This window comes from Falco punctatus (genome assembly GCF_963210335.1).
Source record: "Falco punctatus genome assembly, chromosome: 10".
Classification (NCBI taxonomy): domain Eukaryota; kingdom Metazoa; phylum Chordata; class Aves; order Falconiformes; family Falconidae; genus Falco; species Falco punctatus.
Window position 1 is genome coordinate 33,073,613 of NC_137590.1, and position 25,463 is coordinate 33,099,075.

General features: G+C 39.4%; 2 protein-coding genes across 2 annotated transcripts in view; one reads left to right on the forward strand and one right to left on the reverse strand.

Moving 5' to 3' along the window:
• KCNC1 (potassium voltage-gated channel subfamily C member 1) overlaps positions 1-24,461 on the forward strand; it is a 136,554-nt gene extending 112,093 nt beyond the window's left edge. Inside the window, exon 3 of the mRNA XM_080405542.1 lies at positions 15,412-24,461. Coding sequence (XP_080261668.1) covers positions 15,412-15,593 — 182 coding nt within the window. The 3' untranslated portion in view covers positions 15,594-24,461. The remainder of the gene's footprint in view (positions 1-15,411) is intronic.
• Positions 7,241-25,463, reverse strand: part of SERGEF (secretion regulating guanine nucleotide exchange factor) — a 156,962-nt gene continuing 138,739 nt past the window's right edge. Inside the window, 2 exon segments of the mRNA XM_080405566.1 lie at positions 7,241-9,210; positions 9,213-9,358. Of these exon segments, the coding sequence (XP_080261692.1) occupies positions 9,169-9,210; positions 9,213-9,358 (188 nt within the window). The 3' untranslated portion in view covers positions 7,241-9,168.

Sequence of the window (25,463 nt, forward strand, 5' to 3'; positions counted from 1 at the left end):
TAAAAGTTTGTCTTTTTAGCTGATTAAATGAATTCAGTTTTTCTTACTTCTTTGGGCCCCGTCCTTCACTTGTTCTTCACTGAGCCACAGCAGTCGGCCTGATACGAAACTGAAAGAAATCCAGGTGTCCAAATTGCACCTTATTTTCCACACAAAACATGCAACAGTAAGAACCAAGAAACACAATGGAATTAAATTTGATTTTAGATGCTGCAAGTTACAACTATGGACTATGTGTCAACAGCATTCTAGTTGCGGAAGCGTTTTTGGTAAAGTACTTCTATAAGGAAGGATAGACCTTCATCCTCGTGGGAGGAACTTCGAAAGAGCTGGCAACCTTCTAGGCAAGCTATGGCATCTGTGACTGCTGATAAGAGTGGAAATGTAAAGGAATGGTATCCCTATGGTCTGGAGGAAGTAGAAATTAAACCCCAAAAGCAGAAGAAACACTCAGGGCTCCGGTAAGTGCTAAACTGTAAAAAACAAAAAACAAACCACTGCCTCTGGACCTTGTCTTCACAGAACTCTACTCCAAAAGGAAAATCACGGAGGACCTCAAGCTTTGTTTTAGGAATAGAGGAAAGGCTGATAATCTGAATTTGTATGTAATTAGAAAACCCCTTTGTAGTCCCTGATGTAGCATTACGTATTTGATTTATACCTCAGTTGACTATCCACTCACACAAGAACTATTTTTCTCCCACTGTTTCTATGCTATGATTCTCAGCTGATAAATGGGCAATCTCTTACCTCCAGAGGTAAGATTCAGGTTAATCCAGGATCCAAAAATTGCCTAATGTTTTTATCTTATAATGCGTTATGAATGCAAAAGTAGATTTATCCACCCCATTTTTTATTTAACACTAACTCACTTGCCCAGCGCGAAGACTGCTCAAACTCTCCATTACCATAAGGAACACTCGCAGTTCAGCCCTGTATATCCCACATAGGTCTTCCCCTGCCACTGCATTTTGCATATATATGAGCCTTAGCTAACCGTTTGGGTACACATGCCCTAAGGCAATTGTCATTCTGTGCTCCTTTTACATCTACCAGACCCATTTCATTTAGGTACTCCTCTCAGCTTATTCTGGTTTGAGGTAACCATGTGTTTAGGGTGACTTCTATAAACTTTTCAGAAGCAGAACAGTGCTTCCCATCCACCACCCTTCAGGAGATGCTCTAAAGCTTAAGGTCTGTTTGACCCCAGAGTTTCCCTCACACAACAGTGGCACCTCTGAGAACACAGGGAAAGAGGGAAACAACTGGAGAATTTCAGGAGCTGTTGCACCAAATCCTGACACTGAATCCTAACAGAAATTTACCACACCACACCAGCTGACTTATCTTTAAGGAGCTTTCACACGGCTATTATGATTAAAACATTAATTCCTTCAAGCCTGCCCACTCCCACGACAGGAGGTCTGTTATCTTGATTAAAGCATTAAAGCCATACATGTGGCTAGATTCTGACCTCAGGCTTGCAGTAATGCCACCAACTACTTCTGACTTCACACCATCGTAAGAGCACATTCTGTAGTTCAGTTATACTCTGCTCGTTTCCTGCTGGAAATGAACATCCAGGTTTCTTCCTCTGCAAACTCAGCTTTTGGCAACGGACCCCAAGCTACATGACCCAATGCTGGTTCTTCATCTGAACCCACTGACAATTAGTTATTACTTGCTAACATTAAAAGCACATCTCAACCACACCTTCTACATATATAGCTTTTCCTCTGACTGAATGTACTTGTTTTTTTCTGGACCAACCTGATGTGCCTCCACAACTACAATTTCAGACAGCAAGGATCCGAGCAGTGGTTTCTGTTCTCTCACTCCAGCAAAAAATTCTAGCTAATAACGCTGTGATAACAGTCAAGCACAGCAGTCATTAATCTGGATAAAGTGATTTTTCACATAAATTGCCTTCTCTCTCCTTAAAGTTTCAGGGCCAAAAAGAAAATACATCACTGAAACAAATGGCTGCCAGGACAAATGAGCAGACTGAAGTACAGAAGAGAGCAAGCAGGGCTAAGACAAGGGCATTCAGAAAGGAACAGAGGACAGTGCTCAGAAAAAAAAGATACCCTGAAGAAAAAACAAGTGCAGTTATTACCATGCTACTTCACATATCCTTTTCATAGTTTCAAAACTAGGCAGCCTACCTATCTGCTTTCCATACATATCCTGGAAGCAACTTAACTCTCTGAGCTCACACACAAACTAACTTTGCTTTATGAAAATATGCTTAAATCATGCAGGTTATTTTTAAGTCAGTTTGGCATAAAATACCTGTCTGTTCAGAAGTCCCAAAGCCTCTGCATTCACCTAGGACTGTAGGTGCTACATTTCTCTCTTAGGGGAATATAAATGCTTATTTGCAATCAAGAACAATATTTGAATTCTAATTGAACTTCAAGTTAAAAATGGATCCAGAACTGCATCTCTTGACTTTCTTTCCTTATCTGAAAAGCACACACTTTAAAACTAAGCACATTCATCTGCCCCCAATGGAAAGATATATTTCCTGGTTCAGGCTGACAAAGCCAAGTTTTCAACCCCCAGCAGTCAACTGAGCATTTAAAAAACTTTATGCAAGATATAGGTCCAAACATCTCCAGGTACCAAAGATTAAAAGCACGTGCTCCAAGGCATTGGTTTCTCTACTGCACGTGGAGCACAGGTTAGAGATTCCTTAGTCAGCAAAAGGCAAAGCAGTGCATTTGTGTTAACTGAGATATCATTCTAAGGTACCTCCACAGCTTCTTGACCCAAAGGGCTTAGCAGGGACAAAACAGCCTAAGCAGAGGCTGCTGCCCGTGAGTCACACCAGCATGGAAAGGACACATGTGGCTTGAGCCCAAGCAAAGAAGCTCAGTAGGAGCCATGCTTTGTGGTGGTAGTGGTGGTGATGCAAGCGGGTGACTGGAGAAGAGGCACCAGTAGCACACCAGGCGGGAAATGAGGACACAGGATGAGTCTGGAAAATGAATTATGCAAGTAGGAGGGAGGGGAGCATATGAGGAAACAGCAATCAGTGGTGAGGGAGAAAGAGGAGTAAGGAGGGAGGTAAAGTAGTAGAGTGAGGCTTACTAAAAAAAAAAAAAAAAAAAAAAAAATCAAGGACCACTAGCCTAGAAGGTAGAGCCTTGGCCTGGGACTCAGGAGATGGGAATTCTATTCTTGGCTCTGATCTGGATGTGCTGGGTTGCCTTGGTCGAGGCATTTCAGTGTTTTGTCTCAGCTTCTGTTTCTGTGACATTATCCCCTTTTTAAAGCATTGTGAGGTCAAAGGAGGAAAAGCAGTATTTAAGTAGGAATAGTTATTATAATCTATCTACTCAGAATTAAGGTACCAGAGGAAAGAAGCGTTTCTACATTATTTAAAAGATGCCATGTTTCCTTGTCTGCAGAGGAGCACAATGCCTCTGTAGGAATCCCTTTTATTTTGTACTTTAAAGCAAAGGAATATTATGGGAAATGATTAAGCATCCACACAGTTAAAATGACAGAGCATCTTCATTACTGATTGGCAACTATGCTGCCTGAATTTATGTACCACATGTCTTCATGCATTAAAATCAGTAAAAACAAAACAAAAGCTAAATTCATTTGATGTTTGCAGCAAAAAACTAAAATCATGTCAGAATCTTAAAAATCTCCCAATGCTTGGCCCCACTTCTAAATATTAAAAAATGCAAAAATGCAGAGTCTTATAGCAAAGTGCTCACACACACACTTAAAAGATTATAATGATGGGGGGGGGTGGGTGGGTACTGGAATCATATTGAATTGAAATTCTGCAATTTCCACTGAAACTCTTGATCCCAAACCCTGTAGACAGAACTCCCCCAAGACTGCATTGTATCTGAATAACAAGGCGGCCCATAGGCAGAGCAGCCTAGAAATAGATGAGAAAGATTAAAAGTAGTTGAGAGGCTAGCCAACACAAGAATTGCACTCAGACTCCACTTCCTTGCAACCTGCAAAGGCTCATCTGAAAATGCATAGAAATCTGACATGTCAGAAAATAAAAATGCCTGAGAAAGTTCTGAAAAATAAATGTCATCTCTGAATTTTCTCACAGTAAGCTTTTATTTAGGAATAATTACTTTGTTGCTTTTGCTTATAATCAAACGGAAAAATGTGTTCTCCCAGTACTCCAAATTTATGCTTCCTCACTCTCCCACAAGATGACAGGTAGTTCATCCCAGTCATGACTGAAATACAGAGACCATAGTCATTTGTGAATATTTTCAGTCACATACTCTCCATGTTCTACAGAGGCATTGATAAGTAAAAACTGCCCCTGCATTAAAAACATGTGAATGCAGAGACAACTGATGGAAGAATCAATGAATTGCACAAACAGCTAAAGAACATGCCATACTTCAGTCCCTTCAAAGCCTGAGTGGGTTACAAAATAACAGTGGCTTTACACACGCAGTTTCTCCAAATTAACTTCAAAGGCACGTATGGTAAACACCTCCCTTAACAGTTATGTATTAGGACATTTGTCCAACAGGCGGTCATTTCCATACAACCAAAGCATTTTAATTCAATTAAATCATTCTTTCTAAAATGGAGCAAAACATCTAAGACCAGCATTTATCAGGAACTAAGCACAGCACAAAAGCTAAAAGAAAAGAACAAAGCATGTACTACCTCTTTTTTGCACGTAAATCAAGATACTGGTAAGTCAAAAGTTCAAATGTTCAATTATTTTTGTGTCAGCTAGAGTTTTCGGCAAATTCAGTGTAAGCTCCACTTTTCTACTGTGCACGTTTTTAAGTGCAATCAAAACCACACAAGGTGATTCTCTACCACAGATTGCATCCATTCTCAGCCTTTGGGACTTACATTTTCCACTTCAGTATTTTCTTCTCCCCTTACAGAATTTTCAGCTGCTCTGAACTATAAGCTGGTAGTAAATACCACAAGCATGACTCAAATACTGATGAAAAGTTCTGGAGCCTTTTTTAACAAAATATCTAGCTAAAAGAAAAAGCACAAGACTTGCCAAATGCTGTAAAAATAGCAAAATTGTTAAAGAGAATACAAGAGACTTCTGGTGAAAACATAACATCGCAATTTCAGTGACAAAGATCTGTCATCATCTTCATTTCTAATACAGGGGAAAAGTGGAAGTCCCAAAATTACTTAAGTCATTTAAATCAGATCCAGAGTTCATGGAATTCAATGGAAAAAAATAGTGAGTATTTGAATAAGTGCTGAACTAGGTCACAGGCCTGATCTGAAGACTAGAAGGCAAGGACAGATGTTGCTGTTGCAACTGAGACAACTGGAAGTTTCAAGACGTACTATGAGTGAAAAAGAAACCCCATTGCAGGTCAATAATTCATATTATTAATAAACCGTGGAAAACGGGGAACAATAACATCCAAGAAATGGAATAGCTTGTCTGTCATCTCACTCCCACCACACCAGCAGGTTGGAATGCTGCTATCCCTGTGTGACTTTTCAGTCTTCAGGACCTGTACCTTGAATCTGTCTTCCCCCTCTGTCCTCCTTTTCCCCTAGGTCTGAACTGACTGTGTCAGGCTCTCTACTGCCATTCATTTAAGTATTTTTCAGTGGTCACCTTTCTCCCATACATTCAAAGTGATCCCCTTTGTCTGTTTTCCATCCTCAAGTCTTACAACTCAAAAAACGTCATATAAACCAAAATCAAATTACATTCTTCCCCTCTCCCTCAATTTCTCTGTGTTGACCACGTAGCCAGACAAAACCTCTTGTCACTCATGCACAAGTGACCTTTATGGCAGTTAAAGATGGCAAGAACTAGTCAGTCACCAACAGGACTGACAACATGCAGACAAGGGAGGGAAGCCAGTGTCATATAAGACGTGGTGACTGGGCAAATGGGAAGAAAGGCAGGACTGAAGTTTTCCTTCAAACGAACACTCTTCAAATACAGGGTCCGACATTATACGCAGAAAAGCATCAAGTCACTCAGGAATGCTAAACTAAGTCAAATAATATCAGTGACTGCCAAGTGGCCTAAACAAATCCTCCAAGAGACAAACTTCTGACACAAGGCATACATCTTCCTACCAACATTCTTTAAAACGCAACAGGAGTGTCTTGCACAGGTGCACACAGAGGTTGCATGAGTAACAACTGCAGATCTCCTAGGGCCTCAAACAACGGACATACACACGACAGCTTCCTTCTCCCCCTCCACCCAAGAGCCTGAAAGCTCTCTGGACTGAAAGATCAACAGTTCACAAATTGTTCTCCAGTAAAGCTGTGATATTAAGTTCACCTTTTCCCCTTCATGAATGTCAGCTCATTGACAGGTTTGCTTATTTTCAGAAAACAGGAGGGGAAAGCAGCTGCACAGACACTTGCCTACCTTGTGCCAGTGTTACACATTACAAACCTTGTCAGTTTATTTGCATCTGAATGTGCTTACGTACAAGGCTTGCTTTCTTTAGCACTGAAGACCTGCATAAAGAAGTCTGTCTGCATGCACTGCAGAAGCGTTGGACACAGCACACTGGCTCTGCATTTTGCCTTGCAGAGACTGCCCTTCTCCATCAGGACACCAACAGGCAACAACCACTGCGCTCTGGACAACAGCAAGGAAGGGGTCTTCTTCACTCGATTAGGAGGGTTTTTTCACTGTGTGCTCCCTTCCATACAGTAGAAAGCCTTTGCTGATTTTGTACAATGTTTTATTCTGCAAACAAAGCACACTGACATACAAAACAGGGCATTCATTTCCAAATGAATGAGCAACAACTTGTTTTTGACATTCAACCATGTACCATCTACAATGAATTACTATTCACTCCTCATACTACGGCAACATCTAGAAGACCTGAGCGATGACAAAGCAATTAGTAATGTCAGGCTCTCAAGATAAGTCATCACTTCCCAAAGTTTTCAATCTATATAGGCAAGACAAAGGACAGAAAATGCAGTTCTCACCCTTTCAAGGATGAAGATCAGATGCAGATATGAAACATGAGATCAGGACCAGAACAAACCAAAGTACTCCTTTCCTTCTTATCACCCCAAATCATTCTTTGAGTTGCCAAAAGGGTGTTTGTGTTACAGATGTGAAAAAGTGAACAACATTTCAAATAACCAAGTCACATTTATTCATTACATTATTTGTTGGATTACTCTGAAATGAACTGCAGCAACGTGAATCATCAAGAAACACATATTAGATGTGATTAATCAAGGAACAGAATTACTTAAGTGTGTATGATTACTGAAACAATGTAACATGTTTATTTGGTACACAGAATTTGGAGGAAAACAAAGGTAGAAACCTCAGGCAGAACTGCCAAAAAAGCCGTGAGAAACTATTCAGTGCACATGATAGGCTGTGGTATCTAGAAAATGGTATTGAAGAGAGTCAATAAATAGCAACTTAGACAAGTAGAACATGCAAGAGGTCACAGCCTGGAATAGCGTATTGCCACGAAGAACCATAACCAACCCAAGGATTAAAAAAAAACAAAAACCAACCACAACAAACCAAACCAAACAAGAAGTCTCAGGTCTGTACTTTTTGCAGAGGACCCATTTAATTATTCCTACAGATTCTTTCAGCATCTGTAATATAGTTGTTAAAATCAGCTTCAGATCCAGTTCAAGTGTCTCATCCGTTGAGTAGAAAAAGAAAACGTCTTTGAAAATTTAGCCTTGAACTATAAGTGCTGTAAACTCAAGGGGGGAAAACCCTTACAGCCCATATCACCACCTTAATTGCCACCCCCCCTCCCCGCCTCACATGTAAGCTGATACATCATTAGAAAGTCTTCCCATCCTATTTGCTAAGAGTCCTTCTCTGAGTATTTTGGTAATTCTATAAGGCTTCTTCCTTGGCAAGCCTGCTTTAAAAATTAAACCACTCTTTAGCAACAGCAGGTCTCATTAAAAGGTGCACTTACCAGACAGTAGTACGCTCTATATTTAGAGCTTGAAATACATCAAATACCACAGTAAATGTAACTATCGTGGGTGGTAAACATCCAGTTCAACAGCATCCACTGTATTTGTACGGAAAGCAGTTTAAGTAGCTTCCAAAATTCTGCTCAACATAGGCAGCTAATATCTGAAGATAATTTATACTTTTTCATTTCTCCTACCACAACAAGTGTTAGGCCTAATTCTCCACTAAGCACTCACCTGAAACAAGTACTGTGGGCACAGTCTGAACATAGCTTGGCTGTGAAACAGATGTGAGAACTAACATGAAATTATCAGCAGCGGTCTGGTCTGCCTCTTAGGCTGGAGAACTTGTAAAACTTCCTGTTTAGATTTTGATGTCTTCCTATTCAAAGGCAGCTAGAAGCACAGGAGCTACGTTGGATCAACAGCTACAACTGACTTACACCCTTTGACAAGAACTTTTCTATTGTTTCCAAGAGCTCTTAGAACTTCTTCCCTAAGCAGCAGCTTCAGAAATCTCACACTTGATTTACAAGTTGATGATAATTTATGCGGACCTGCATCCCTGTAAATCTGTAATAAACTGATGTCTGGCACAGAAGAGAATTCCTCAGAAATAATGTTCCTTTCACAGTTTAATCAAGATACAGCTAGTACAGAAGGGGCTCATTTTCCTCTTTTGCCAGCTGCCTTTTAAGTCCTAATCTTCTGTTTAAAATTTGTCTATGTATCTATTAATGTTTACTGGCATTTCTGTGACACAAACTGGATTTTCTGTGATGCTGGGAGCTCACAACTTCCTTCAGTAGGAACTGGCAGGTGCAACACATGCTCATCATGACATAAAGATACAATAATAAAAGACCAGAGGAGGCCCTATATCTCCACCTTCTCAGACCATTTCCTCAGACTGAATTTATACACCACTGATAAGCAATTAAGCAGTTGCTTTCTTCCTCAAAGACTTCTCAGAAGAACAAGAAAAAGTCATTCTTTCTTCAACAGTATTGCAGTAAGGCAAATTGTTTGTCATTCTATCTGTGGGTAAGGAAAGTCAATTTCTGTGAAAAGGACTCATGAAACAATTTTTAAACTATTATGGTCTTCCATGCATACTCATGCCTTTTAGTCAGGAAAAAAAATCTTTTGCACTTTCCAACTACTGTGTTAATCATGGTCAGTCCTCTTGCAGCACTTCCGAGCTATGCAGTCCAAAGATGTCCACCCCCATCCATGATGCTATGATTTCAGGTGTGCTGAGTCTAATGTGGAGTTTGACAAAGGGCCATGGAGTGTCCTGCCCCGCATCCAATTAACATCTGGTTTGTGTAACCAAGAGCTTTGACTGGCTTTGGGACATGAACATTTGCTTCTGTACCATCACCACACATCCCATGTTCGTTCCATCCCCAAGAGAAGCACTGGCCACCTGAAAGAGAGGATAAAAAATACATAATAAAGCCCACAGAAACAAACACAAGAGCTTTTGCTAGTTTTGGGGAGCAGGTTTGGTTTTGAAAATGTAAATAAACCCAAATCAATTATTCTCCACCTTGTTTCATATTGTTACCTACATAATAGAGATTAAAATACAAAGACATTTGGAAATCACTTTCATGTGATACTCTGTATTTATACAGAGCCCACAGAAATCCGCATTCCCTGAATGATGTGGAATCCATGTCTTTCAAGTTCCCCCTAGTAAGCAAAACTATCACAAACCAAGCCCAATGAATTCAGTCATTCACAGCGTTCCCTGTAGGACTAGGGAACACAGAGTCGCAGAGCAGCCAAATTGCATTTAATTCCTACTTACAAGTTCGTCTCATCTTTTTCCTTTAAATACAAGTCTCTGACAACTCGCCTTACTCTTAATCATCCTAGCTCTTCTGCTTGCTTTGACATCATTTCACTGCTTTTATTGTCCTGATCTTCCCTCATTATTATTTATTTTTTGTAACATCTACTCATTTATATCCCAAATCATCACCGGTGTAGTAGTATTATTATTACATCATAGTACTCTTTCTTGAAGCACAGTATGTAAATTTTGTTCTATAAATGGCTGGCAACAAAAAATCCACAAAAAAACCCTCTTATTCTGAATTACAAGAGATGTTTCTTCTTTTTCCTTATTTTCTTTTCTTTATTTGGTTGTCACAGACTGCCCGTGTGTATCTGTAATAAAAAAGAAAGCCATCCTGCAATATAATCACGTTTCTGACGCCATTGTTATTTTTGAAAAGCAGCAGGTATTAACAGCATGAAGTACTACTCTGGAGTCCAAATAATGAGAAGAAAAGTGTCAGAATTCACAAAAATCTAATCCCAATCATAATTCTAAATTAAATTTGTCAAAATTCAGAAACAGATTATTGCAAAGCTAGCAGAACCATCTTTCTCTCCTGCAACTCCAGTAACATTTCATTGTCATCTGTTTTCTTTACATGTTAGTATATTAAAGTTCTCTTCTGTCATTAAGTGTAAACATTACTGAAACCAGATGTATTTAAACAATGACTTCTAGTTGTCTTGACAATCTTTAAGGCAATAGAACACAACAAAATGTCACTAAATTATCACAGTAGGCTATAAACATCTTGCCTAATACAGCAGTTGTGTTATTTTTCTCATAGAAGGCAGCAGATTTTCTCATGACTATGCATGCACGATATTAACAGCCCAACCTACATCACAAATGCACATACATGTACTGCATGAAAGTACCAAGTAGTAAACATGCAACATATCCCATCTAATTATCAACAGATCAGAACATCTAAGAGGTTAATTGGATTTTATTTTTTTTTAAAGTTGCAGGTAAAAATAGTTATGTAAATATTTAGCAAGTGGGAAAAAGACATCACAAACAGACTAAAGACACATCATCACAGAACAATTATTCAGGGAACAAAATTCAAAGCACAAAGGCCAGATGCACCTACAAAAAGGCATTCTTTTGCACAGTCAATACATGAAACCTGCAGAATAAACCTAGTTGCAGTAGGAAAACTTCCAAGTTTAATGAAAAGGGAATATAACGTCTTTACATGAAGATGACTGTGGTAAGCTTTTTGTTACTAGACCACTACCAACTAATACAACAACTTGCATGTTTGTATGGAAAGTCACTACATCTGAATAAAGCAATTATTTTTTTTCCATGCCATCCCACCAGGACAAGAGAGAGGAAGCCAGAAAGGTTTTGGTCACCTTGAATTACAAGCTGCTTAATGGAACATTAATGGCATAATAAATATTCAAAGAAACAGTACAGTAGGACATTAACCTCTCAAATTGATAAATATATCTAGTCAAACATCATCTGAAAAAATATCACAGAAAAAGTTAAAAGCTAGGAAACTCCCAGACCAGAACATCTCCCATAAAATAAGGATCAGAGTCTTTTCCAGCTTTTACTTCTCCAAGCATGTAGAAAGGCCACCAAACAAATTTTTCTACATGACTGCAGTGAGCTCCAAGGTTACTGAAATGGGCCAAGAGTAAAAAGCGGCAAAAGAAAAATAGGAACTAGGATTTATGAATGTTCTTATACAAAAATGTCTTGTACATCTATGAAAAGCCAGGCAGAAACCTGAAGGGATGAAAGAGCAGCTGACAGATACAGAATGACAGGCCACAAAAATTATTCTCATCACCAGTCAGGTCAGGAAAGCTAAAAGGCAGAGAACTATTGTTGTGAAAATAAAAGGTATATTAAACCACATCTGCCTGCAGAAGACCTAAAGAAAGGTTTGTACATTTACAAGAAATCAGATGCTAGATTTGTGTCAGAGAAAACAGAATTTGCAGAAAACACAGAGTCTATTTTTTGGTAATAATATATTAACAAAACTTGGAGGAGGGCTGAGCTAAATGACTGTGGTGACACTGGCCAGGAGAGAACAAGCAGCTATGTGAATCACTGGCATAGATGTGTAAGTCAATGAAGGCTGAAGATAATGAAGCAACTATTTAAAAAAATGACATAGAAGGAATGTCTGCAGAGTTAAGGAAAGGCCTTCATTAAGGGGGACTAATGGCTAGCCTCTGGACAAATGGCACCACTTCATTTAAATTCTCTTTCCTTCCCTCACATTCCACACACACACACTTTTTTATTTTTGCTTGTTTTCTTTTTGATTGCTTCTATTCACAGTTTATGGCTGATAACCTCAACGCAGCCCCAACAGCCTTACAGGCTTTCACAAGAAAATTCAACTTTTATGCCTGTACCAGGTCTTCCAGGCTGAAAGACCATTAGAATGATGTGTATTAATGCAGCTACCAATTGTCTCTAACTATATTTAAAACAAGCACTGTAGCTTGTTCTCAAACCAAATGATTTGCGTATGGTGAGGCGAGGAGGGAAAGTTGCTCTGTGTCACTGGTTAAATGAAACAGCTTAATACATTGCATTCACCTTTTCCCTTTTAAAACATAAATACTTGAAGTACAAATGAAACCACAGAACTCACATGGCAATGCAGCATAACCACAAGAGAATTTCACCGGAGTTCACAATCACACACAGAGGACAGGACTGTGGGGAAAGTAGAGGATTATTTAGAGTTGCTCCTCATTGCTGAGTACTCTGTTCCTCAGATGAGAAGAATCAATATTAGCAAATAAGATGCTCTGGGTCTGGGTGAGATTCACCGCACTTAACTTTAGCCACAAATTAGCTATAGATCGTTATCCTTTAGTTTTCCTCAAGAACCAATGCAGTCGTCTATATCTCTCCAACAGGCAATTCATCTTACTTAAAGACTGGTGTCAAAATCAAATCTCTCTCACTGGTGACTATCGAGGGAGACCAAATGATTGTCTTAGACTAGGCATATCAGTTTCAAACAGCTGAAGACAGGTATATGAGGATATATTATATCCTTACAATTGATCTGAAGGTAAAGGAAGGAAAACTGGAAAAAAAGGAAGCTAGAAATATCACTGCAGTCTAGTTTCAGGCTACAAACAGTCTGCTTTCTAAACCAGCCTGTGCCCTAGAGGCTTATCACTGAAACCTTTAAAAGCTTGTTTCTTTTCTGCTTCTCCTCTCCCACTCTTCCAACTGCACAAACACACAGAAGCTGGCTTTAAAGACAAGCCAAGTGTCTTGAAGTTAAGCTATTCATCAGACAGCTTTATATTTTAAGGATCCATTAAAATGTTTTAGTACAGCTCTGTTGTATAGGCTCAGTGCTCTTAGCACTACTCCACAATAGCTCTATTTTTTTTTAACCTTAAATCAGTGCTACTCTACAGGTGCTTATAGATGAACTTAGAGTAGGCAAGAAATCAGCTCAGGACAAGTCACATGACTTTAAACAGCATCAGAGCCAGAAGATGAACAAAATTCAGCTATCTCAGCTATCTCCCCTCGACTACTTGAAAGCATTTAAAAGCCCACAGGGAACAAGGTAACACTACACAGAAGGAGATTCAGATCATATTTCTCCCGAGGAGTTGTAAACTGCAAGTGAACAAGTCTTCCTGTTTTTTCAGGGCATTTGACAACCCAGAGCGTCATGTAAAATAAAAGGAACAAAGAAATATCCCTCTAAACTTTTGTAATTTTGTTAGCAACAATTCTGTCACTAGCACAAAAGATTTGCTGTTTTATAATATATGAAACAGGGTTGATACCAATTGTTTTCTGCAGATAAACATGAAAACGTATTAGTAACTTAGAAGGGAAGTTAAGTATTTGGCAAAATATTAAAGGCAAAGTTTGGGAAGTGGAATATAACATAACAAGATCCTAAGGCATTATATGGTACTTCCAAAAGCAGAAAACAACTAATTTTTTACTCATATAGTGCCAGTTTCATTATGCAGCTACATCTATACCCACATTTTAAAGAAGTAAGCTGTCATGTGCACCAGACAGCCCATCCACTTGCTGCTGGAGTTGCTTGGGACCACAATCCTTAGAAACGTGTATCTGACTTTACACTGAGTAAGCTGGATACAAAAAACCACAGGCATTGCAGTGCTAATACAAGATACAGATAGGAAACAACATACGTTTTTGATATCAAGTACGAAGTCACAGTGCTAAAGACATGCTGATTTCAAAGTTAGCCTCCAGTCAACAACCTGTCCTCACTCCAACTTTACATCATTAGCAGCTCTCCCCAGGCAGTGGACCTAGGTCACGCAGTCCCCTCCTCAGCAGCAGTTTTACACAAGTGAAAAATCTGATGACTTCAAGTCATGTGTCTGTGGTTCATCCTGGTACCTGGAAAGAACAACTTCCAATGGCCTCAAACAGCTACTACTCGTGTTTTTTTACAGCAGAAACACTGTCTTCTTAGTTGGACCTTCTCTCTGCCTATACTTACATATTGTGTAATACAGCAGGGACTTCAAACTGGGTCAGGGCCTCAAGGCCAACTGTCAAAATACCCAATTACAATATACAACCAACTACTGAAGAGAGTCAGAAAATCAGCTTGAGTATACAACATGCCTAGTACAGCACAGGGAGCCAGTGGTATGTGGAGTACTGTAACATGAAGCAATAAGGCTACACATCTTTGAAATTAATTTCATCTGGGAAAGTCTAATTTCTAATTTCTCCTGCAATATCAGTGACTATCCCACAAATGGCAAACAGAAGAGCAGTACAGAGCACATCTAATCTTTTCTGTCCTCATTTCCATAGCATATGAATAGCTGAGTTACACAATGGGAAGGGGAAAGAATCATGTTTATGATAATATAATTTCCAAGCATGCAGTGAAGGGCAGTGTAGCACACCTGGCATGGTCTGAAAACTGCACGTGGGAAGGGAGTCCAACATACAGCCATGCAGAAAAGTAGGGAAAGATACAGTAAAAACAGCTGTTACCAAGAAAAGCCTTAGCAGTTTCATGCAAACTTGCTGTGCATTTTCCTATGCAGTCTTTTAAGCATCAGGCAAACAACTAAGCCTGTTCACTAGAGGTACTGCTGTCTTGCTAACGTACAATGACAACAGAAATTTTGTTCTTTTCTCACAAGGCACTTCAAAGCAGAAGCTGAATGGCTCACACCACAAATTAATATGCATCTATTTAAAAGAATCATTCCATGTTATATCAAACAAGCCGTGGTTTAAGCTGCCATTCAGGCTAGTTCATGACTGACTTCATTTTTCCTTCTCATTTGCCATTTTGAAGACAAAAACATGAGGAAGAAATTCACAAAACTGTTTCCTAGGATTTAAAAACAACATACTTGCAACTACAGATTTCTTGGGCTGCTGCTGGGCTGCTGCACCTTTACAGCTTCTGTGGCAAAACTGAAGTCCTGTAAGATGGTGATGTTTGCTTTCTCTCGTTGCTACCTACACGCAGCAAATCTGTCGCAAGGATTAACTGTTCACATTTCTGTTTCCACAGGGAAACACAAATAGTACTTAACATGGCTAAAGCTCATGGGTGCTGCACAAGGTTTTCCTTCTGGTTTTACTCAAACATGTCAATTCTTTCCCAACAGGAAAGCATCTCCAACTCAACACAGAACAAAACCTGGGCTCACGACTTTGCGCAAGACTGAACGTATCTGGTCCACTGACAATACATGAGGATTATATCATTCATGAAGCAGCTGCAGTGCAGAGAGGATTAAGCATTAAAGATGCTTTTTTTTACACCTGTAGAAGACAAGAAAATCTTTAAATTTTGCTCTCAAGTACAGGACAAAAACATCTGACAGGAATTAGTTAATGGAGAGATTTGTCTTCAGGCTCTTAACATGGCACCAATGTCTGCTCCATCAGAATATCAGGCATGGCAGAAAGTGACATTCATTCAGAACTTACAGCCCTGCCTCTCAAGATGACAGGCATTAAATGTGTCACAGTGCTTTAACTTTGTATGACCAAAACTAGACAATCAAGATCTCATCACAGAGCCAGAGACTGCAGTCTCATGATTCTCTGTATGATATGAAACAGAACATAAAAAAAAATAACCTTATACTAAGTGCTTAGTAAGAGGTCATCCATGCAAAATAAATTGAAGCTGTATGTCAAAGCACACATAGAAGGGTGGGAGTCATTCAAGTGTCCCATGGGACCATATGGTGCCGTGGCCATTTGCACCCATGGTATTCTGGCTATAAAGCATTACCATTTCAAACATACATACACTTTAAACTGATCTCAACGATTACAGAAAGAAAGAGAGGGGACAGCTGCGATTCATTCTGACCTAGAACATCACATTCAAGACCCAGAATTGAAGGCCACCTTCAGCACAGGCCTAGGAAAAGTTCAGTGATGAATGCAGAAGCAGGAATCTGACAAACCCCTCAAACTGCATTACAGTACTACATGTAGCTTCCAAAGCACTAAGCAAATCATAGAGCAAGAGAAGGTACAGATGGCAAGATGAGCAGCAGCATGCAGATGAAATGGTGCTTCCTCCTACTTCGTTGGCTCAAGTCAGAAACAAGAGACCCCACTGGGCTCTCGGGAACTCTCTCCTCAAAGAGCAGCTAGGTTGGAAAAGAATATTTTGGAAACGCTTTGGTGCTTAACACATTTTATAAAGTAACTCTTTGTATCATACATTGGTCTATTTACAAGTACGTAGTTTTATGGCGATCATACAGACCAGGCTCTATATGGCTGTCAGTCCTTGGCAGCTTCTTAAAAATACTTACGATTCAACAAAAGGTAAGAAGATATTCCATATGGTCACATTTACCTACAATTTCTTCTTACCCGACTGCTATTCTCTTCCTCTGAAGGGCTGTTTGCACTGAACAAAAGTGAGCATTCTGGGGTTTATCTCTGAAGGTGTCCTTTTCTGCAGAACACAATTCTCTAACTCAGAACCAAGTAGTGAAACGTGTAACCCTTCCATATGGACATCTTCTGTAAAATAGCTTTGTGTTTAAATGGGCTTTAGTTTGGCCTTTTCCCCTTCCATTTTCCCTTACCAATTGCAAAGCTGCTTTTGGTCAAGTTTCAAGACAAATCATATGAATGTGCATTACTGTTGAGTGAAGCCTAAAAAAACCCATTTCTTGATATTAAAGTGAGGGCTTTTTTCCCATGCTTAACAAGCAATCTGAAGTCCAGAAGTCATTAGCTGAAGTGTTAGAAATGCAAGGAGAAAAATCAAAGAAACAAAGTCAGAGTTTCTTGGTTTCCTTCTTTCCGACTGAACTAGTAGATTTTCTCACAGCTACACAAACATTGCCTCACAGCAAAAGTAATTCCAACTCAGCAATGACGTTATTAGGATGCCTTACTTTGCAAAGTTTCAAGTTGTAATCTTAGCATAACACAATGGCTCAGATGATGGCTCCCCTGCAAGCGTCGCAGTGCAGTTTTAACAGTGACAGCACTGCAGTACATGTGTACCCATGAGAGCTTTAAAATACCTAGCTTGATAAAAGCTATAGCATAGCTGTAGTCGGAAAGAGTTCAGGATGAACTAACCCTCCCTTCTGGGCAGGATTTGTGGATTATGTTTCCTCTGTGCTGCAACCGTTGTACTTGAGTTAACCTACTTGTATCTGGTTCAAGTGTGCCTATACCACACTGTACTGTAGTGCAAGCGCACATCTAATAAAACTCCCATGGGTCATGTGCCTTGTCTGTCTGTCTCAGTTTTTGTGCCTTGATGTGGTTTAACCCCAACCAGCAGCTAAGCACCACACAGCCACTTGCTCACCCTCACCATGTCAGGATGGGGGGAGAGGATCAGAAGAGTAGAAGTGAGACAACTCACGGTTTGAATTAACGACAGTTTAACTGTTAAAGCAAAAACCACACATGCAAGCAAAGCAAACCAAGGAGTTCATTCACCAGTTCCCATGGGCGGGCAGGTGTTCAGCCATCTCCAGGAAAGCAGGGCTCCACCACACCTAACTGTGACTTGGGATGACAAACACCATCACTCCAAATGTCCCCCCCTTCCTCCTCCTGAAAAGTCCTTGACATAGTATAAACGTAACTTAGCAACAACTAAAAAAAAATCAGTGTGTTATCAACTTTATTCTCACACCAAATCACCAAAACACATAGTTCTCACATCAAAAACACAGCACTGCACCAGCTACTAAGAAGAAAATTAACTCTACCCCACCCAAAACCAGGATATGCCTATTGTGATAGGAATCCTTATACTCGCCACTGTGTTGGCGTCAAAATGGGGTAACTTGAGATCTACTCAGATACACCAATGATTGGGTCATTTGAACACTCAGAAAAAGAGCAAAAACTAAATTACTTGGTAACATCCCCATGTTAACATTGCTGCCACTTAAACCCATCATTCCACTCCATCTCATATAACATTGTTCTGTGAATGAATGCCATCCTTTTCAAAGAAGAAAAGAGACACAGTTGACAAGCTGTGACAAAAGATGAAAGTAAAAAAAAAACGTAAAAAAATCCCACAATACAGACTTCAAACACAGACCTCAAAGAGGTTTACTTCAAGTGTGTGCACCAAAGGTAAATCACATTTGCTCAAAGGGACAAACAATGCTTTTACCCTACATTGACTCTGCAGGGCTGTTAAATGTTCAATTGCAAATAAAACAGCAGCTGAACACTGAAGAAAAAACCTTTCAAAAACCCACAAAACAAAACCAAAACAACAAAAAGCTAAACAAACTGCAAAGTAATACCACCGCAAACTGCACCCTTAGTGCCGTCTACATGCCTAAGCTTTTCCTCTGATTTCAGAGAGGGTTCTCAGGGCCTACTGTAAAGTAGAACTGAATTGTTCTAGCTCTTCTCATTCCTTAAGAATTAGGAAAAGATCCGAAACTTTAGCTATATTATCCAGTCAAGATATTCATGCAAAGTAATAAGCCAAACGTTTACCAGCAGGGAGACGCAAATTTCCTTTCCCAAGTAACCAATAGCCAGGAAGACCAGGACTTTATAAATAACAACTCTATTTTTTTAGCTGTACTTTTAGAACAGTATTTTATATTTTAGTAAGTGTTCTGGGAAAAAAATAAGCAAATGATCAATACTAGATATATAAGTAGTAGTGGGAGAATAGATTTTGCTAGGTACAATTAAAAATAAGCACCATACCATAAGAATTAAAAATGGTCAGGAAGAGAATCAAAGTGGACAGCTTCAAAAAAAAGTGTGTGCCCAGAAGGCAGGATTGGATCCATTTCTCCAGACTTCAGTTCAAAACAATACATGACTGTTGAGTGAAGTCTGAAGGAATCGCTTGTTGATATTAAGCAAAGGAAGAGTTCTGCCATCAATATCTGTTAAAAGCAAAGACTAGTTTGCTTAGATAAAAACACATTTTGACATATGTATTTTTCTGGTGCAGAAGAGAGATTTTAGGCAAGATGCAAAGCACAGCTCACTAACTTTTACCTTTTATATCTGTATGGACAAATTTCACTCTATTCTTTTTTACTTTCATTCACTAAACTATTCAATTATAAACCCATAATTCTTGTTAAAAAAAAAAAAAAAAAAAAAACCAACCTGAAAACATTGTTGAGTTTCAACACTGACCTGGCAAAACACAAGCCTTTCAAGCAATTCCTGAAGCAGAACTGAGTACATATGGGTGTGCAAACACACCTTTTAGAAGCTCAGGTCATTTAGTCAGGGAATAACCCTGCTGCAGGCATGGCTTCTCCACTTTCCTACCTTCAGCCTCCCCTGTGGGTCAGATGTCCATACGCTTACTCTTCACACCACTCTTGCCTCATCTTCCCAAGACGTAAGCACGACTGGAAAAGAAATGCAGGCAGAATCTGGGATGCCACTGGCTGCCAAGTGACACCATTTCAGCTGTTCTGATTAGGAACAGCAAACAACATCTCTGCCACACAGGGTTCGAGGTACATTTTGGGGACAACTCATCACTTGGCCTCCATCAGTATAGGATGCACGTAAATTCTGAATGGGGGGCATCTCCTTAAGTAGGGGGAATGTATCAAGTCAGTCCCTGGAAGAAGCCAAGCACAAAATAATCCCAAGATGAAAAGCTCCTGCAATTTAATACTGCAGAGATATTTTCTGAAAGTTTCTGCTGTAGCACATTTTTTTTGGATCCTAGCAAAACAGCCACAGTGAAAACAGCATTCATGCATCAGGTGCAGGGATCTGAGGCTGGAAAGTAAAATCTGTCTTTGGCAGAGTGCCAGGAAGAACAGCTGATGGACAGAGAGATTCAGAGGCACCATGCCAGCACCAGAAGGTCAGAGGACCAGAATGGACAATGCAAGCTGGGTCCCTGAGATGCTGCTTGGTGCTGTCCCATCTGATTCTCTGCATAACCTCAGGGAGAAGAAACTAGCTAGAATCAAGACCAGAGTATCTGGCACCATTTTGGAAGGACTGTATCTGCCAGAGACCTAGGATAACAAAATATTCTTCAGAAAAAAAACCCCAAAACTAAACACCCAAATAAACCCCAACTCTATCTCTGAAAGAATATTTGACCACATTAAGAATTCAAGAGCTTCATCCTCCTCACTTTGGAGGAAGCAGAAACACTGGAAATATGGGGCTTCCTTCATGCATTAGCCTCACTGTTCTTTCCTGTGTCCACGCAGAAACCCAGTTTCTTCCATCTTACAGTTGGCACTAGGCTAATCACAAAGCAGAAGCACCTATAGAAAGCAACCTAGAAAGTAAACTAGACAGAAAATAAATAGCTAGCTTTTAAGGCCACATTTGGCACTATGGCAAGTATTTATCATTACTCCCAAAGAAAAAATAATAGCATGAAAGACTTAAGCTATGGATAATATTACTGAGAGAACAGAGTAAAAGACTAAAACCAAATCAGCCCTAACTTCTGGTGAAACACCAAGCTTCAGTTTGCAGCAAGAAAAACAAACATACTATGCTTGCATGTCCACAAGACTATATATATAACAAACACAAATGAATGCTATATAAAGTAGTATACAAACCTGCAACAGGAATATGAAAGAAACTGAACTTACTCTTTAAATTGCTGGTAAACAGAACAAACAAATATGTAGACGACAAAATAAGACAATGTTGAGATGTCTCCTTAAATAACTTTAAAACTATTTTCTGCTTCAAAGGTCTTGTGATAACTTAAGAGCCTGCTGAACACCAATAATGAAAATATTTGTTGTACAGTTCAGCCAAGACACCTTTACTCTTCAAGATCATTTACAAAAAGAACTATCTCTATTCATGTGTGAACCAATATGCCATTCTCTTGACTTTAGAGGCCTCTTAAATCTACCCAGGAATAGACAAAGAAAAAAGTAAGAACTTGCAGTTTCCAGTCAACTTTGTAGAGATGACTCGCGTTCCCAAATAATTCACACACTTAAAAATGCTAGCTTTCCCTAAATTAGAGCCTTTTTTAATTATTATTAACAGCATTTTACAGCTCTGCATATAACTTTTGATACAGAAAGGTTAAAAATAAAGATCATAATTGTTATTTAAAAATACTACAAAGGATACAAGAACAAGCAAGGCCAAGGTATTTTAGGATGGCCACAGCCACCCATTCTCTTCATCAATTTATTGTCCAAAAAAAGAGAGGAAGAAGAATTACAACACAACTGGCAATACTACACTTCAAATTTGTGTTCGTAAAATATTTGTATGTACATGTACACACATGCAGACATGCATTCTACAGAAAACATACTTATAATTATACATCTTGCAGAGAAAACGGAAGAGACTTATCTAGTATCTGCATAGGCAGATGTAGCAGCCAGCATCTTGGCTGTTAGAGAGTGTTAAGTCCAAATTGTAAAAAGCTGTTTTCAGCAGTGAAGTGACATAACTTTGCAACTGAAAGATGCACTGCCCATTTGCCACCTGCTCACATGTCACTCCATCACCCCTCACAGTCAGCAATGCCTGCCTCAGGCCTGGCTACCTTTTGCAGAACTCCTTGCTTAACAGATTTTGTGCTTTTGGACCTTGCATTAGTAGCAATGCACAATACAGGGTTTTTTTTCTGCACACATCCCTCTGCAGTTGATCACACTTGATTTGAGTGCCTCAGTTTCTATAAGTGGGATTCAATTTGCCTAAGCCCAAAACATCTATGGTGCATCTATTCACATGTATGTACATACATATGCACATATCCATCCTCCACCTAGGCACCTAATTCATTTCATACTCGTGACAAACAGGCACTTTCAGAGTGGCGTTCACCTTATTGAAGGCAAATACCTGAAGTCAGAAGAATCCTTCTACCGCCCTTTTACCCATCTCTTCCTCTTCACCCTACAAGACATCTGACTAGCTCAGTTAAAAACCAAGGCAGACAAATCTTGCCCTAGCTGCCCAGCCCAAGCTGCTTTATATTTATAAACTTGTTGTCAGAAGACATTGAGCTTTCTGAAAAATCAGATACTTCAGACACCAAATCAGAAACCCACCGAGATTTCAAGTGTCCCCAAAAAAGTTTAATCAAATTTGAGAAGACAGATATAAACTAATCTTCCAAAATGTCACGTATACACAGACAACTCAAGAAGTTGTATAAACAAAACCGTCTGTATCATGATTATCAGCACTGCCTTGGGTAAACACCATGCTCTATAGCTTTACTGCATCTTTGGTATCTACTTGCTTCAACTAGAAAGGAAAGGAAAGAAGGAATTAGACCACCTAAAACTTCCTTTCCCATCAACTACATAGGAAAGAAAAAGTAGTAAAGTCTTTATTCAGAGGCAGTTAAGTTGTGTATGATCAAATTTAAAAGGGACTTCATAGGTTTATTCAGCTACCTGATGGATTATGTTTGTTCCTAATTTCTGCATGAGAACACCTATTACTATGGAGGAAAAACATTACACTTCAGTAATTTCTTTGGAAACAGGAATCATTTTTATGTCTGAGTAGCAGCTCTTCATTGTTTAGAACTGTCTTTAAATCACTCTGTTGAAACATGGTTCCGCTAATTTCAGCGGCTCTGATTTTCAATACCACCTCTCCTATTCAATGTGTCACGCTGAAAAGTTGCTGATGGAACTGTCTACTTTCCAGCATGAAAGGCCATCTTTTTCAGAAATTTCATAGGAGATCATTCTAATTAATTAGTCTACAGTTCCCACACCACTTTATGTCTTTTTTTTTTTTTTTAATTCTGTTGTGGAGCTTTTTGTTTGGCTGGGGTTTTTTTTTGTTTTAGAAAGTTCCCAAAGCTCTTTCAGGCAAAAATTTATTTCTCTCTCTACAAGAGATGGTTTCTGGATGCTTTTGCTACTGAGAATTTTTTTAGCTCTCCAGAGAACAATTAAACAATGACTCTGTTTTCATTCCAAAGCATAATTCTACTTCTGAAAATTTCATTTGACTAACATGATACTGACCACAACTTTCCACCCACAAGGCAATGTAAGTCAAGTTCGGCCTCATGTCAGCATGCACTGGTTAGACCCAAGTCCCAGGAGGTGCAAAAATTACTTAGCTGACAATGTGATTAGGTAACCAGTTCTCCTTCAGGCTGACTACATGAATGGATTCAAAGCTGCTTCTCCAACTCAGAATCAGCAAAGGTCTTAACAGGATTTAAGGAGTGAAGGCAAGGTTTGATGGGAATGGCAAGGGGACCAATTGCTTCCCCTTGAAATGAGAAAAGAAGCCATGAGGAAAAAGGTTTTACTGTAGTTGAGCGCAAAAGCCTGACTCATGAATAATTCCTTCATTTCCAGCTATCAGTTTACATTACTAGCGCTTTGCTCCTCTTAGCTCTGTGACTCTAAACCTTCTCATTATAAAGGGAGAATTACCCCGCACAAAGCAAAAATATAATCCTCCTTCCTGAGCTCTGAAGTGATCTGGTCAGACCTTCCCTCTTGAGAAATGGCAGAAACCACCACAAGTAGACAGCAGGGGACTAAACCGCTGCGTACTGCCCACATTAATGGCCAACAGCTACTCACCAGCTCTGCTGTTTCTACATTTTCTCTCTGACCTCATCTGGCCTATTCTAGCTATTTATATTGTTACCTCTTTAGGCCAGGGGACATCTTTCACCACGTCCTCTACTACGTGGTCTGAACTCCTTGAGCCTGTGGATGTTGTGTAATGAAAATAAATAATGAAAACAAACTCTAAAAATCCCTGGTTTATTTAATCATCCATGGGATTAGATTCACATTGCTCTGTAAGCCTGGAATTTAAGAAAAAAGTGAGTAAAACCAGTGGAGGTATTATTGGGTCCTGCAATCTTGGCTCATCTGTACATTTAGAACATACTTGAAAACTGAACATTCATATTTAACATAACATCATACATCATGCACTCACTTAACTGTCCTTTCTCAGATGGTGACTGATATGAAATAAACCTGTTCTACTGTATTCAGTCATAAAAAGAACTCAAGGAAGGGAACCATGAAGGTAAAGGTGACTTTTTATAGGCCTGCTTTACAGAGTGATTCCACAGGAAATAGGAAAACGCTCCTCAGTGCTTTTGTTTCCTGATCTACCGACCAGAGACATTTGTCCATCCCAGGGAAGATTTTAAATGTCTATGGTTTATAGCAGTAATTCATAACAAATCCTTAAATGAATGGTCATATAAAAAGGCGAAAAGAAAATATGTAATGAAAGTAGAATTCAGAGAAGTTCAGTACAGAGAAGCCACGTCAAGAGCCATTTTAGGGTTCCTGAACACATATGAAATCAATTGAGTCAAAAAACGATTCCTAAGAGTCAGTGTTGATTTCAACATGTGTGCTGTACAGACTCTGAGGATTAAGTTAAATACTGAATTCCAGAGGCAGGAGAATAGCAGCATTCTGTGGGCACGGCATTTCTGTCTGCATGGAAGGGTACGACTCAGAAGGCTTTAAAAGGCAATTTAGTCCCTCTTTTCCCGGAGCTGTTATGCTATGAACTCAGATTCTTTTTGGTTCCTTTTGGTACTTATTTCTTAGCTTCCATTTTCTGCATCCAGCACCTTTTTACTCCAAATAAAAATGTCTTTTGTCCCCTTTCCATGCTGTTCTCATGCATAAAGCATTTCTGCAGACCTTGGAATAAAGACAGCATTAGCTGCAAGGATATCAGAGCAACCTAGAATTTGCTCTGTACCTGCACACCAGTACTGTCTCTTTCAATCTCTCTCTGCCAATAAAGGATTTTATGGAATTGCAGGTGGTTTACTTTCTGTGCAGGAGGCTACCAGTTGCACCATGTAACTATAGCGACCACTACCGTCAAAGTTCTCAATCTTTATTGACATGCCTCACACAACCTCATGGAAAAATTTATACAAATGGAGAAACAGAAAATTAAACATCCTGAAGGCCAAAGGAAAATATTGTGGTGATCTGCATCTTTATGCATTGCTTAAATACTTCCCCATGGTAATTTGCTTCTTTTACTGTATAGTGGTAACATTAAAATAGCATTTTAAAACATAATTTAAACAGTAATTTGAGCCTCCACAATGCCAAACCAGAAGATATGCATGCAATCAGCTCAGGAAACACTGCAGCACATTGCTATGTTTGACAAAGATTCATCACTGGGAAAGTGACACTACATAAATGGTGAGAAGAAATAAGGTGCACACATTTTTTTT